General features: G+C 33.1%; 1 protein-coding gene across 1 annotated transcript in view; it reads left to right on the top strand.

Annotated features, from left to right (window-relative positions):
- Hsc70-5 (Heat shock protein 70 cognate 5) overlaps positions 1–10,809 on the top strand; it is a 37,012-nt gene extending 26,203 nt beyond the window's left edge. Inside the window, exons 11-17 of the mRNA XM_076480398.1 lie at positions 3,679–3,816; positions 4,369–4,473; positions 6,992–7,109; positions 8,091–8,185; positions 8,601–8,693; positions 9,750–9,890; positions 10,325–10,809. Of these exons, the coding sequence (XP_076336513.1) occupies positions 3,679–3,816; positions 4,369–4,473; positions 6,992–7,109; positions 8,091–8,185; positions 8,601–8,693; positions 9,750–9,890; positions 10,325–10,423 (789 nt within the window). The 3' untranslated portion in view covers positions 10,424–10,809. The remainder of the gene's footprint in view (positions 1–3,678; positions 3,817–4,368; positions 4,474–6,991; positions 7,110–8,090; positions 8,186–8,600; positions 8,694–9,749; positions 9,891–10,324) is intronic.
- Positions 10,810–14,472: the final 3,663 nt, after the last annotated feature.

The raw sequence follows: 14,472 nt of genomic DNA, 5'->3' as shown, positions 1-14,472 counted from the left end.
TGCCCTGTGTGGCGACCCATGAGGAGAAGAGGTAATCCTGGTGGTTGAGAGGTCCAACCCTAACACACCACTTTTGCCTTCAATTCCTGTAGACAGGCAGCTTTGGGATGCCCCCTTCCTTGGGTCAATCAGCTGATCCACTTGGACTAGGGTCAACCAAGTACCAATGTTGGATGTTCTCAACAGGTGTTGTGGACATTGTATCTGATGCTGGTGTTTGGTGATTGTGCTTACAAAACCCTGGCGTTGCTCCAGTGTCCTTGTTTGACATTGTAGTGTGTTCCCTCGTAGGGCTCCATGGTGGGTGGGGTCAGCTGGCACTGAAATTTCCATTTTTTATAATGGATCCTCCAAATAAAAACTTAAATAAAATGGTGAAAAAATAATCCATAGGTAAACGACCACATCTTGAAGATTCTGAGCAGCAATCTTCAACATCTGTTACACCTGTTGTACCTCATTTTCTTATCCTACATTCTCTTTCAGACAAACCTTTAGGGCAAATGTCTCCCTTTTTCATTCAGAAGGGACTGGAGGGACTTGCTTGCTCCCCAGAGTCAGTAAAGAAGCTTCAATCTGATAACATTGGTGGAAACATCCACATCTCAACACAGTGAACTCCACTTGCATTCAAAGGCAATTGGGGATATTTATTGAGGTTACACCTCATGCTACTTTGAATTCATCACAAGGAGTTATTGTTGAGAGGGATTGCAGAACATCCGAGTTGGAGATTCTTGCTGGTTTCTCCACCCAAGGAATTTCTGCAGTGAGGTGTATTTCCACTTACAAAGATGGAATTATGATGCCAACCAATATCCTCGTTCTGACATTTACATCACCATGTCCACGTGCCACCATCAAGGCATGTTTTCTTAATTGTATGGTACGGCCATACATTTCAAACCCTCCGATTTTTTCAGTGTCAGCAGGCCTGTGCACATGCTCAGTGGGTAAGATATCAAAGCCAGAAGGAATCTTGGATTAAGTTCACAACAAGCATATCTTCTACCACCAGTTTCAAAGTCATATGGGACAAGATTTAAAAGGTCAGTGGGCAATATAATTCTGTCCCCCACTCAATCTTGTTCTCTGATGGCCAGGAAGTAGCTGATACTCCGAGCATTACTGATACTCTAGGTGAAAGCTTTTGCCAAATATCTAGCACTTTTGCTTCTTCCTCCACCTTCTTAGCCATCATGACTCGGGCAGAGCGATCACCTCTTTCCTTTTGAGCTGATTGTCTCTGACTGTAATATCATCCCTTTACACTGTTGTAACTCAAACTGGCCCTTCATTTTTTGTACCTGATAATGTACACTATGAAATGCTGCACCATCTGTCTCCTGCTTCTCTTCCTATTCTTTTGGTTGTTTTTAACCAGATCTGGCAGGAGAAATTTTTTTCTTATGCCTGGCAGCAGGCTATTGTCCTACCTTTTCTAAGCCTGGGAAGGATCCCAAGATTCCTTCAAACTACCGTCCAATTGCTTTGACAAACTGTCTCTGTAAGACCTTAGAGGATGATTAATGCTCATCTTGTTTAGTTCCTCGAATCAAACAACCTCCACTCACCCACCCACTGTGGGTTCCAACGACAGCACTCCACCTTGGACCACCTGATTTAACTTGGAACGTCGGTCAGAGAAGCCTTTCTCAAACTACAACATCTTGTATCAGTATTTTTTGACATTGAGAAGGCTTATGATACAACATGGAGAAAAGGCATTTTGCAAAACCTCTATATATGGGTTACATGGCCATTTGCCCATTTTTATTAAACATTTTTTAATGTACAGGAGATTCCAAGTTTGTGTGGGTTTGACAATTTCCCGTTCTTTCCTGTAAAAACTTGGAGTCCCTCATGGTTGTGTTTTGAGTGTCACACTTTTTGGTATAAAGATTAATGCCATCACTGAACAATTCCCTCTTACTGTTGCAAATGGGCTCTACGTCAATAAAATTCACATCTCATCTCAGTCGTCGAATATGACATATATTGAGAGGCAGCTACAGACTGCTCTCAATCGTTTATCAAAGTGGACTGCAGCAAATGGCTTTAACTTCTTTCTCTCTCTCTCTAAAACTGTTTGCATGCCAATGGGTATTCACCCTGATCCTAAACTCTATCAGTGAAGATGTGCCACCTGTGGTCTCTGAGACAAAGTTCTTGGGGCTTATCTTTGACCATAAGCTGACCTTTATACCACACATCAAGCAGTTACAGGTCACACGTATCGAGCACTGAACATCCTCCGTGTCCTCTCTTCCACCACTTGGTGAGCAGATTGATGTTCTGTGCTAAAGATATATTGTGCTATTATTAGATCGAAACTCAATGATGGATCACTAGTCTATGGCTTGCACTGGGGCTTCCCGCACTTCCCCGGTTCAGAGCTTACATACAGTGTCTCACGAACCCACTTTGCACCTCCACTGTTTGCAACTGTCTTTACGATATGCTTCGAAACTTTTTTCTTACCAAAGCATGCAGGTCACAGTAAGCCACATTTTACTTTCTTGCTGTTGTAACAAGAACAGTGGCACCATTTCAAGCATGTTCTGTCCCAAGGGGTTTGCCCATAATGTTAGTGTTATTGATGATGGTGACACTGTCCACCTTGGTAATGTTTTTAGATTTTTAAAGTTTGTTAATCTCTTTAATGCCATTTAAGTTTTTTTAATTTATACATTAGACCTTTTTTAATGTGATTCCCTTTTAAGAATCAAAGTCCATCTAGTTTTATTTGGAAATAGAAAATGGCTGTTATGTTAAATAACTTGGAACCAGGACTGGAAAGACCAACTAACTAACACTGCTGTTTGAACTATCCATTTGAACTACCAGTTAGTCATCCTGATGAGTTATTATTAAAATTTTTCTACAAGTCTTTTAAAACTCTTAATACTTTACTTTCTGAAAATGGCTATGACTTCAAATAACTCGGAACCAGGACTGGAAAGATCAACTTCAGGTGACTGACGGTGGCTTTTGTACTTACCTGTTGGTCTTCCTGGCAAGTTATGATAGTTACAATTATGCTACAGAAAGTCCTTTACAACTTGTATTACTGTAGTTTTTATTTTAATGTTGTAGACTAGATATAAACATTGGTTTTATGCTATTTATGTTTTTCAAACTTTGTTTTGTTTTACCTTAATTTCCTTTTATGAATTTTACTAAATTTAATTTTAACGTTTTACCAGATGTTTTGTGCAGATAGCCTAGCTGCTTTGTGCTATAAAACATTAAATCAACTAACCAGCCAGCCAAGGATTTACAGTATATGATCCATTACTACAGTGGTTACCCAAGGGTTGGTTATTGAGCTTATTAATTTAAAATTAAGAGTGGCTGTGTATAGATAGCCTTTGGATAGCTTTGTGATAAGTTGTGAAACACACTAGGTAGGTATGATTTTCAGAGGTTTATAAAAAGTATTTTGATGGCTCTATAAGTGTAACATACGAGGCAAATCTAAGGCTTTTTTGATGCAACTTGTCCAGCCCGTTTTTTGTTATACCTTTAATTCTGTAGTTGAATCATAAACATTTAGATTCTATTGATTGTTTCAGATAAGTGTTATTTACCTTTCTAAAAATGTGATTAGTACAATTCTTCAATATAATACTTTAAAATTTTTTCAAGTGACATTAATTTTACTTTTCATATAAATAGGGAGGTGTGTTAGCTGGAGATGTTACAGATGTTCTGCTTCTTGATGTTACACCGTTATCTCTTGGTATTGAAACTTTGGGTGGTGTCTTCACAAAATTAATCAATCGTAACACTACCATTCCAACCAAGAAAAGCCAGGTATATTGAACTCTTCTTTTAGTTTTGTCTTTTTTGTGATGTATGTTTATTCTTAAGCTTGCTTTTAAGAGTGTCTTAATATTCACGTCAAATAATCGAGATTAGACACTTGAATTATGTCATGTAATTAATGTTCTCATTGTTTTAAAATTTAACACCGGTTATAAATATACTTGCATTGCATGGTAAGTTAGGAAACTTCTCTTTACATGTCATGGAACATCTTACTTTCTTAAAGTGTACCAGTGAGTTCATTGAATGAGATTCCAAATCAAACATTCCTTTAAACATAATTACTTTGTGGTCAGTTTGCCCAACCTCTTAACTATCAGACAAAATCAAAATAAATCCAAATTACCTTTTTATTTTTCCTTTCTAGAATGACTTCTTACTGCAACATGAAACTACATTCATTTATCCTAAGTGGCTTTAAACTCTTAACAGTGTGCATCTATATTACTCACTGTCCCAATTTTACCTGTAACTGTTTCTACAGCACTCTAAATATTGTTCTGCATTTCTGCATCCTTACAGTAATTTCTGTTTCTTTAGGTATTTTCTACAGCAGCTGATGGGCAAACCCAAGTAGAAATTAAAGTTTGTCAGGGAGAACGTGAAATGGCTACAGATAACAAGGTCTTAGGTCAATTTAGTTTGGTAAGTGAACAGACACTTTCACTCGTGTAAAAAAAATAATTTACTTTAAAATATATGTTATGAAAGCTAACTGTAGAAGTGATACAACTATGAATAGTTCCAGTAGTCTGATATTTTTATTATACCTTCTGTACACTGAGATATTACAGAGGGATGTTAATAACCAATGGTGATGAGACAGATACCAAGGCATTATGGTCTCTTTCTGTAGTATTGATGGCATTATTTGATGGCTCTGGCATCAAACTTGCTCTGCAGTGTAATTTTCACGACAGAAAACTTGCACATTACAGCGAAGTCATTAGTGTTGTTTGTTTCTAATGAAATCTGATCCAGAGCTTAAAAAACTTGAACAAACTACAGATATGAAAATTTTTCTTTCTAGATTCTAGGTAGACTCTTTATATTCCTGAAAGTGTTTGTTAAATTATATCTTTGAAAAGTATAGATTATTCTGATATGACAAGACATCAAATAAGCTTAGTTAGGTTTATCCTGTACAATGGCTATAGTAAGATAATCTGACACTATTTCTAACATTAAATTTATCATGTTCAAACTAGACTTAATAATTTTAATTAATGTTATTGTTATCTACTGGAAGAAAGTAATGGTTAATGATGGATTTTTGAAAATTCAGATTGTAGGTAATTAAAGCTAATACAGAAAACAATTGGATCCCATAAAAAGGATCTTCAGGCAGCTTTATTTACCATAAAATATAAGGTTACCATTGATTAGCAGCTAATCATACTTATTAGATGATTTTTAAAATATTTTCTGTGCCAATCCTGAAAAATGTCATTTTTCTTTTTTTTTTCTTTGTAAATGAAACATTGTTTATCATATATAAGTGTATGTAGAACAAGGAGAACAGACTAAGGTTGAAACTTTCAAGGATTAGAAAACAGTAACATTTGTGTATAGTGTTCAAGACTAGTTATGATTCTATATTAAATGGTAACGTTTGAATGTAGTGTTCAAGACTAGTTATGATTCTATATTAAATGGTAACGTTTGAATGTAGTGTTCAAGACTAGTTATGATTCTATATTAAATGGTAACGTTTGAATGTAGTGTTCAAGACTAGTTATGATTCTATATTAAATGGTAACGTTTGAATGTAGTGTTCAAGACTAGTTATGATTCTATATTAAACAGTAACGTTTGTGTAGTGTTCAAAACTAGTTATGATTCTATATTAAACAGTAACGTTTGTGTAGTCTTCAAGACTAGGTATGATTCTATAGTAAATGGTAACGTTTGTGTGTAGTCTTCAAGACTAGTTATGATTCTATAGTAAACGGTAACGTTTGTGTGTAGTGTTCAAGACTAGTTATGATTGTATAGTAAATGGTAACGTTTGTGTGTAGTGTTCAAGATTAGTTATGATTCTATATTAAATGGTAACGTTTGTGTGTAGTGTTCAAGACTAGTTATGATTCTATAGTAAACGGTAATGTTTGTGTGTAGTGTTCAAGACTAGTTATGATTGTATAGTAAATGGTAACGTTTGTGTAGTCTTCAAGACTAGGTATGATTCTATAGTAAACGGTAACGTTTGTGTGTAGTGTTCAAGACTAGTTATGATTGTATAGTAAACGGTAACGTTTGTGTGTAGTGTTCAAGACTAGTTATGATTGTATAGTAAATGGTAACGTTTGTGTGTAGTGTTCAAGACTAGTTATGATTCTATAGTAAACGGTAATGTTTTGTGTAGTGTTCAAGACTAGTTATGATTGTATAGTAAATGGTAACGTTTGTGTAGTCTTCAAGACTAGGTATGATTCTATAGTAAACGGTAACGTTTGTGTGTAGTGTTCAAGACTAGTTATGATTGTATAGTAAATGGTAACGTTTGTGTGTAGTGTTCAAGATTAGTTATGATTCTATATTAAATGGTAACGTTTGTGTGTAGTGTTCAAGACTAGTTATGATTCTATAGTAAACGGTAATGTTTGTGTGTAGTGTTCAAGACTAGTTATGATTGTATAGTAAATGGTAACGTTTGTGTAGTCTTCAAGACTAGGTATGATTCTATAGTAAACGGTAACGTTTGTGTGTAGTGTTCAAGACTAGTTATGATTGTATAGTAAACGGTAACGTTTGTGTGTAGTGTTCAAGACTAGTTATGATTGTATAGTAAATGGTAACGTTTGTGTGTAGTGTTCAAGACTAGTTATGATTCTATAGTAAACGGTAATGTTTGTGTGTAGTGTTCAAGACTAGTTATGATTGTATAGTAAATGGTAACGTTTGTGTGTAGTGTTCAAGACTAGTTATGATTGTATAGTAAACGGTAACGTTTGTGTGTAGTGTTCAAGACTAGTTATGATTCTAGATTAAACGGTAATGTTTGTTTGTGGGTGTTGCTGATCAAATAAGAAATACCAGCTTCTTTTTTCATGTTAAGTAACAAGCTCTATGTAATCAGTAACAGTGTGTTTGTTATAAGCAGTTTGTAAGTTCATATACCAAAATCATGAAATATTATTTTAAGAATCATGATTGTTTATAGGTTGGAATCCCTCCTGCCCCTAGAGGAATACCTCAGATTGAAGTGACATTTGACATTGATGCTAATGGTATTGTTCATGTATCAGCAAGGGACAAAGGAACTGGAAAGGAACAACAAAGTGAGTTTTCATTTCATTAGACTTGAATGTTTGTGATTCTGTTTTACATGTTCCTCAAAAGGGGGTGGAAAGACTATAGGACTGAAATGAAAATACCGTTTAACCACACATTCAAAGTGAAATTGGGTATTCATATATTCTGAGTCTCTTTAAGCATGTTGTTTTCAAGGACATTCCTAATGTTATAAACAGCCTGGACATCAATTCAGTTCTTGATTATAAAACACAAGCAAATGTTATCAATTATAATAAATATATATATATATATTACACTAAACATGCTAGCCCTTTCAGCTGGAGAGTAACAGTCAATCCCACTATTTGTTTGTAAAATAGTTGATGTGGCAATGACTAGCTGCCTTACATTAGGGATGACTCAGATAGTCATTGTGTAGCTTTGAACAAAATTCAAAACAAGTGAAGAAATAATAAAGCCAACTCAAGTTCAGTATTCATTGTAGTACTTAAAGTTTATAATATGTAATGTTAAGGTCAGTTATTTAAATTGTATTTTCTCCCATGGTCCATTGTGCTATACCCAATATAGCATGTGTATGTGTGCATGAGAGTACACAAAACCCTTATGAACTCTAGGAATTTGTAACTGGATGAAAAACTTCAAATCAAGCAACCCTGATCACTTAACAGATACAAGTTCTTGTTTGATTATTATAAACTTTAGAACTCTTCTAGTTTGACTGCTATTTATAATAAATTGCTAGTGTAGTGCAAACTGACATCAGAAATATTTGCCAATACTAGAAATGACAATTTTAAAAATAAATTAATAATTAGTGCAAACTGTACAGGTATACTCTACATAATGATGATTTTGTTAAAGCAAACAATAAATATAATTTTGTACTTTTTGATATTTTTGTACAAGCCTTATAAATATTATTACCAAATTTTCGAATTATTTTCAAGTTATGGTAAACAAGATACAACAAATTTACAAATAGACATGTTTTCATTTTGTAGTTGTTATCCAGTCTTCTGGTGGACTGAGTAAAGAAGAGATTGAAAACATGATAAAGAATGCAGAAATATATGCTGAACAAGATAAAAAGGAAAAGGTTTGTCATAAATACAGTTTAATCAGCAACATTGATACACTAGTCCATACTGAGCTCACGATTAAACGATTTATAAAAAACATGTTTTTTGTTCCAAACTATGTTGTATCTGTTATGTAAAGAACTTCTTGTGTGTGCAAGTTTATTCATTTCTAGAATTTTGTATTTTTCTGAAACTTGTAAACTTTTTTTGTTTAGGGAAGTTAAAATTTATTTCAGAATAATTTTGGAAAATTAAGTAAATAAATAGTTTTGATATTTTTTGAAATACACTTAAGATTCTTCATTCCTTAACACTGTGAATTACATATGGTTGAATTGTATTCTGGACTTTTATGTTTAAACTTAATTTTTGTATTTTAGCAGAAGTTTCTTTGAACTTATCATGCAGTGTAAATTAATTCTGTATTTTTAGGAAGTGGTTGAAGTGGTAAACCAGGCAGAAGGCATCATACATGACACAGAATCTAAGATGGAAGAGTTTAAGGATCAGCTTCCAGCAGACGAGGTACTTCATCAAAGTTCTTTAATTGATAGAACCACAGTACACACACACACACAAAACTTGGTTTGTTTAAATTAATATCTTCTTTGTTTGAGAAGACTACTGTTAACATATTTTATTAATCAAATATGTAGTTTTTGTTTAAAAGGTTACTATTTTTTTTAGATTCTATTGTTAAACTTTGTGGATCATCTAAACTACTTTTCAAATGAAGATTTCTTTACAAGAAGTTAACTTCTAAAAGTTAATAATTTTGTATTGTAATATTTTAATTTTCCTTTGGTATGAAAATTGTGCCATTTTCTTTCTGACCATTCCCTTGTCTCTAATTTATTTACCACCCCTCCAAGAACCACAAAATTTAACATAAATTACTTGTAGTGTCTTCACCACTCAGACAAAGCATAATTTTTATTTAGTTGGAGAACCATAAATTGAAAATCAGACTCTTGCTATGCCAACCTGTCACATTCTCTCTTTCAAAAATTGCCAGTACTGATTGTTGAAACTATACTATATTATAAATATTATGTTAGAAGTTATGGAAACTATAAAGGTTGGTTTAGGGTTATGAGCTTTGTCAATTCATCTGAGCTCATAGCAAGGAAGTTAACCAACAAACACAATTATTGTGTCATTTGAAAACTAACATAAAAATTGTGGTGACAGAAACAGCTTTTAATTTATGTATAGTCAACTAGTGGTTTTAGAGTTTAAGAATTTTCAAGTATTTATTCATCAGAGTTCTTGTTGAATCCATTACAGTGTTGATTACAATATTCCTAATAATGTGTGAATCATAGATAAAATGTAAAGAATAAAACTATCAGTATTATAATTAATCCAACTAATTTCAATTATACATTGAAAAATGAGTAAATATCCCACTTTTTGGGTCAGCTCTTTGCAAACCAAGAAAATATAAATTATTCAATACGGTGCAATATTTGGATCTCACAATGGGGAAAGTTAAAAAAATAATAATAATAGTAATTGAGTAGTTAAAACTCTTCTGAAAATTGTGGTATGTTTAAGATTTTAATATTTTTGAATTTCTAGTGTGAAAAACTAAAAGAAAAGATAGCACAAGTCCGAAATTTGCTGAGCAACAAAGATAACGAAACTGCAGAAAAGATAAAGGAATCTACCCAGGACTTACAACAGTCTTCTCTAAAACTCTTTGAAGTAGCTTACAAAAAGGTAATACAAAACTCTTAAGTACTGTATTCCTTACCACCTATTTTAGGCTTAGAGCAACAGATGTACACCTTAAAATTCTGTTTTGATTTCTTATTCAGTAAAAGGTTGGATGAATGTGTAGTTGTCGATACATTAGATTTTTCATACTTTTTATAAAGGTTTTTGAAATTGCTTACAAAAGAAAATAACAGGAAGGATCTAAAGTTTTAAGAGACCTATTTATCATTGATAGCAAGATATTCTCATGTTTATTTATGCATATAGGCACTGGTAGGAAGTAATTTTCTTGTTGTAAATAGCATGATATTGACCTTCTTAGGTTTACTTATTATCCCCCATTTTCTTAAAAAAAAACTGTTTATAATTTCTTATGCCAAGAGATTTGGAACATCTGTTTGATTTTATCATTTGACACTAATTGTTTACCTTTTTAGATGGCTTCTGAGAGAGAAGGGTCCTCCACTTCTGGGAGTGATAGCAGTTCTTCTACATCAACTGATGGATCTGAGAAGAAAGAAGAGAAAAATAATTAATCTTTCATGATTTATAACTTCATATAAAACCATAACAAGATCCGTTAGAGACTGAGAATAGAACAGGTGCAATTAGTATTTGAAATTTTCCCATCAGTGTTTAACAGTTAATTCTTTCTCATGAAGTTCTTCAACATCCAAATAGCATTTTGTAAGGAAATTGTGCATTTTTGTCTTTATAAATAGATATTTAGAGATCTCTCTTTTCTTTCTCTGTGAGCCATTGTTATTTTTATTCTGGAACACATGTGTAGATATCTTTAAGACATTTGTTTAAAAATTATTACCCTCACTCTTGTTCTTTTCATTTGGGCTGATTTTACTAAAATTATCATTTATTTTCATTTGGGCTGATTTTAATAAAAACAGCTTGAAATAGTGGTTCATATTTTTCTGTATTTTTCATTTGTTGAAATTATAACACTTTTTCTGTCATCACTTAGCTAGAAAGAGTAAGTTCTTAAGAGATTAAAATTAGTGCTGCTAGAACATTAAGTTTTCATTGGAAGGAAATTATTTTGCTACTCATTAACTAACACCCTCTGGAAAAATGTTTATAGACATCAAACATAAATTTGATTGAAAACTTTTGGAAGAAGCACATCCTTACAGACTTAACATTAGAAGAGATGTATTGTATTTTGAAATGTGATAAATTAATTTTTGATGTTTAAAAATCAGCATGTTATCTTCCAAGGTGCTGTTTACCATGTTGTACTATTTTTTCCTATGTAGAACATTTAATTGTGAGGTAAGATGTATATGGAGTTAATTAATAAGTAACATTGACAAAGGTATAGGGTGAGTGTAAATAGTTCAGTATATCATATCCTATAAATTATGACATATTGGAAGGTGAAACTGAACAGTGATGATGAGAGTTTATGCTGATGTAAATTGTTTGCTGTTCCCTTTCCTAATGACAATAATTCACACCAAAATTGAAAATGAAATGCCAGCTATTATATTAAATGAACCAAAAAGAAAAGTTACTTTAATTATACTTGGGTACTATTTCCTACACGATTAAAAACAAAATTATCAAACATCTGTATCCACAAATTCAGTTTAAACTGTCTTTGGAACTGAATCTAGTTTATGACAACCAGTGACATTCATTGAATACCTTGTTGGTGGTATCTGAGGTTGCAACCTTGATTATGTTGAATTGACTGTTAGGAGGTAGTGCTTTCTTAAATATAGTAAATATATCATTCAGACGTTTTCACAGACTGGTGTAGGTTATTTAGACATTTGTATAACAAAATCATTTCATGATAACACATAAATACATTTACTTTGGGCCCCCTTACTAATTCTATTTCTTTGGTGATATATTTCTTCACTAAACAAAAGAAAAAAGTGTTCTATTGCTTTTTCTGTTGTAAATTGTTATATTTTAGTATCCAATGGTGTTAGTGAATAGATTCTACATCAAAACTAGTAATTAATACATTATGGTCAAAGTTTAATTCTTTTTGATGTACAAATTGTTTCTGTCTGTAGGAAGTTTTAATTTTATTTAGTGTTTCTTTCATATGAATTTCACACCAGTTGAGTTTTCTGCTACTGAAGTTTAGTAATTCTCTTCTAAACCATTTCAACAATTCAATATCTTTCCTAAGGTAAAGAGCCCAAGGCTTAACTCAGTGCTCCAAATGTAGGCTAACCAGTGACCTATACAATGAAATTATATAACCTTTTTAGATTTGTATTCAATATTTCGTTAGATAAAATCCTGGTTACCCTACCACTAGCAACAGCACACTACTTGGATGTTGTAAGAGACAGATCAATCATTACATCAAGATTCCTTTTCTGTGACACTATTAAGGTTATTCTCATTCAAATGATACTTATAATTAAAACCCATCTGACATTTATTTGCCTAACTCACCGAATCTTTGTAAATCATTATCATCCTTTTCACAGTTGGTAACATATGAGACCTTTATCATCAGTAAATGTAAGTAGTTTATTGACTATTCCTTCGTCATTGAAATAAATCAGACTGAGCCCCGAGATACACCACTTACAACATTAATCCAGTGTGATTGAACTCAATTTGTAACACTACAAAGATAAGTTGTTGTTTTTTTTAACAAGTCTTCTATGTGTCAGTTTGTTAAATACTTTTCAAAAATCCAAATACACCCTCATCTCTATATGCAGTAACCTTTTCAAAGCATGTCAAATGTTTTGTAAGGCAACATTTTCACTTAGTGAAACTATGTTGACTGTCTAAAAGTTCTAAACTTTGTTTAATGACTTTACAAAGTATCTTTTATCAGACTTTCTAAAACTTTTCCCATCACTGATGTGAAACTAACAGACCTGTAATTACTGGGACAACTTCTATACCTCTTAAACTGTAGTATTAGTTAATTTCTGATCTGTTGGTACTTGTCTACTATTCAAGGACTTGCAAACAAAAAAATTGTGACAATTGGCTCATGTATATCAATCCTTGCCCTCCTTTAAACTTCCCAATTTTATTTTTACAAGTTCAGAATTTATTTAACTGTCTTGTTCTACTGTGTTTTTATTTATTAGTTGCTCAAGATAAGAAATACTGCTTAAGTCTTCATTAGTAAAAAAAGAAATGTTAAGCAAGTGCAAGGACTTGTTATTAAATTATATTATTAAAGAAAGATGTGGGAAAAAAATGTTGATCAGTAATGTGATTTATCTGTATATCACAAAACAGCCTAAACAAAAAATACTGAAATCAAAAAAAGAAGTCTTAAACACATATCAAATCAAGATTACTAACAGTTGCCTTCCAGATTTTGTTGTTAAAGTTGGCTGCTTTATATGTAAGCTGCCTTCTCACATCTGCTCTGAAATTCTTCCTTGAACTGTCATACGATTCAAAGCCACTGTCTGTAGCTTGCGAACTGCTTCCGGACACAACTTTTCCGATGCAGTAATCATACATTGCTTGACAAAATCACCATCAGTGAACGGTCGGTCAGATTTAGCTATCATCAACGAAATATCGTAACTGACCTCACATGCTGCACCTAAATCTGCTGACTGCTTTCAGAAAATGTTCTGCTGGTGATTCAGCGACCTCTGCAGAAATTCAATTTGAGCTGTTCGTTCATCACCGACAATGTTGTAGAAATCTTTATGCTTCAACTCATAATGACTCTTTATATTGGATACCTTTGCCACTGCTACTGTCGAATGACACAGCAGACAAATCACGTTCTTCTGTTGTTGAGCAAAACAACATTGCACAGTCCAATCATCATGAAACTGTCGGTTTTCGTCGTCAACTTTTTCGCGATTAGCTGCTATCTTTGTTAAGAAATAATATCAAAATAGGGCTCATAAGTAAATCTCGAAGAGCAATTGGAAAGCGTGAGATTTCGTAATTACGGAAATATTACGTCATTGTGCTAATGATTAAATACCTATGCATTAACGAGATTTGCTTATTAAATTTTCTTTATTGTTCGACACAAGTATGGAACCATCCAGTATCTAATCTAATGCATATTTTTCTGTAGCGCTTAATCGTCTCGCAGGCGCGAACTCTCTATGTTTGACTTTTCCGTTGGAGGACATCGCGGGCATTAAATGCTGCAATTGTGGGGAAGAACATACGGCAAACAATAAAGGATGCCAAAAATATAAATCCATTAAGTCACACTATACGAAATAAAAAATCCAAACACGAACAAGCCACAAACAAACAAAATTCACGAACCATCAAAACAGACTTCCACTCAAGCACCAGAAAACACAAACTCGTATGCTGCAGTGGTTAAGAACTCTTCACACAGGCAGGGAAAAACCATCACCAAGTAATGAAAATCTACCCAAACCAACTCAAGACGCACATAAAACCACTCCAACGAATATAGAAAACACATTAACAAATACCATTACTCTCACCTTCTCTGAAATAATGGCAGAATACACAAATGCAACAGTATCACAGACATAATCATTAAAATAATTTTGAAAAACTTTAAAAATACCTACCGTAAATTCTAACATGTATGATGAATTCTGTCAACCATGGATAAATTCATAATACT

The sequence above is a fragment of the Tachypleus tridentatus genome, chromosome 13 (assembly GCF_004210375.1).
Source record: "Tachypleus tridentatus isolate NWPU-2018 chromosome 13, ASM421037v1, whole genome shotgun sequence".
NCBI classification, from domain to species: Eukaryota; Metazoa; Arthropoda; class Merostomata; order Xiphosura; family Limulidae; genus Tachypleus; species Tachypleus tridentatus.
The sequence above is the reverse complement of the archived record's forward strand: the minus strand, read 5'-3'. Positions and strand labels throughout refer to the sequence as shown.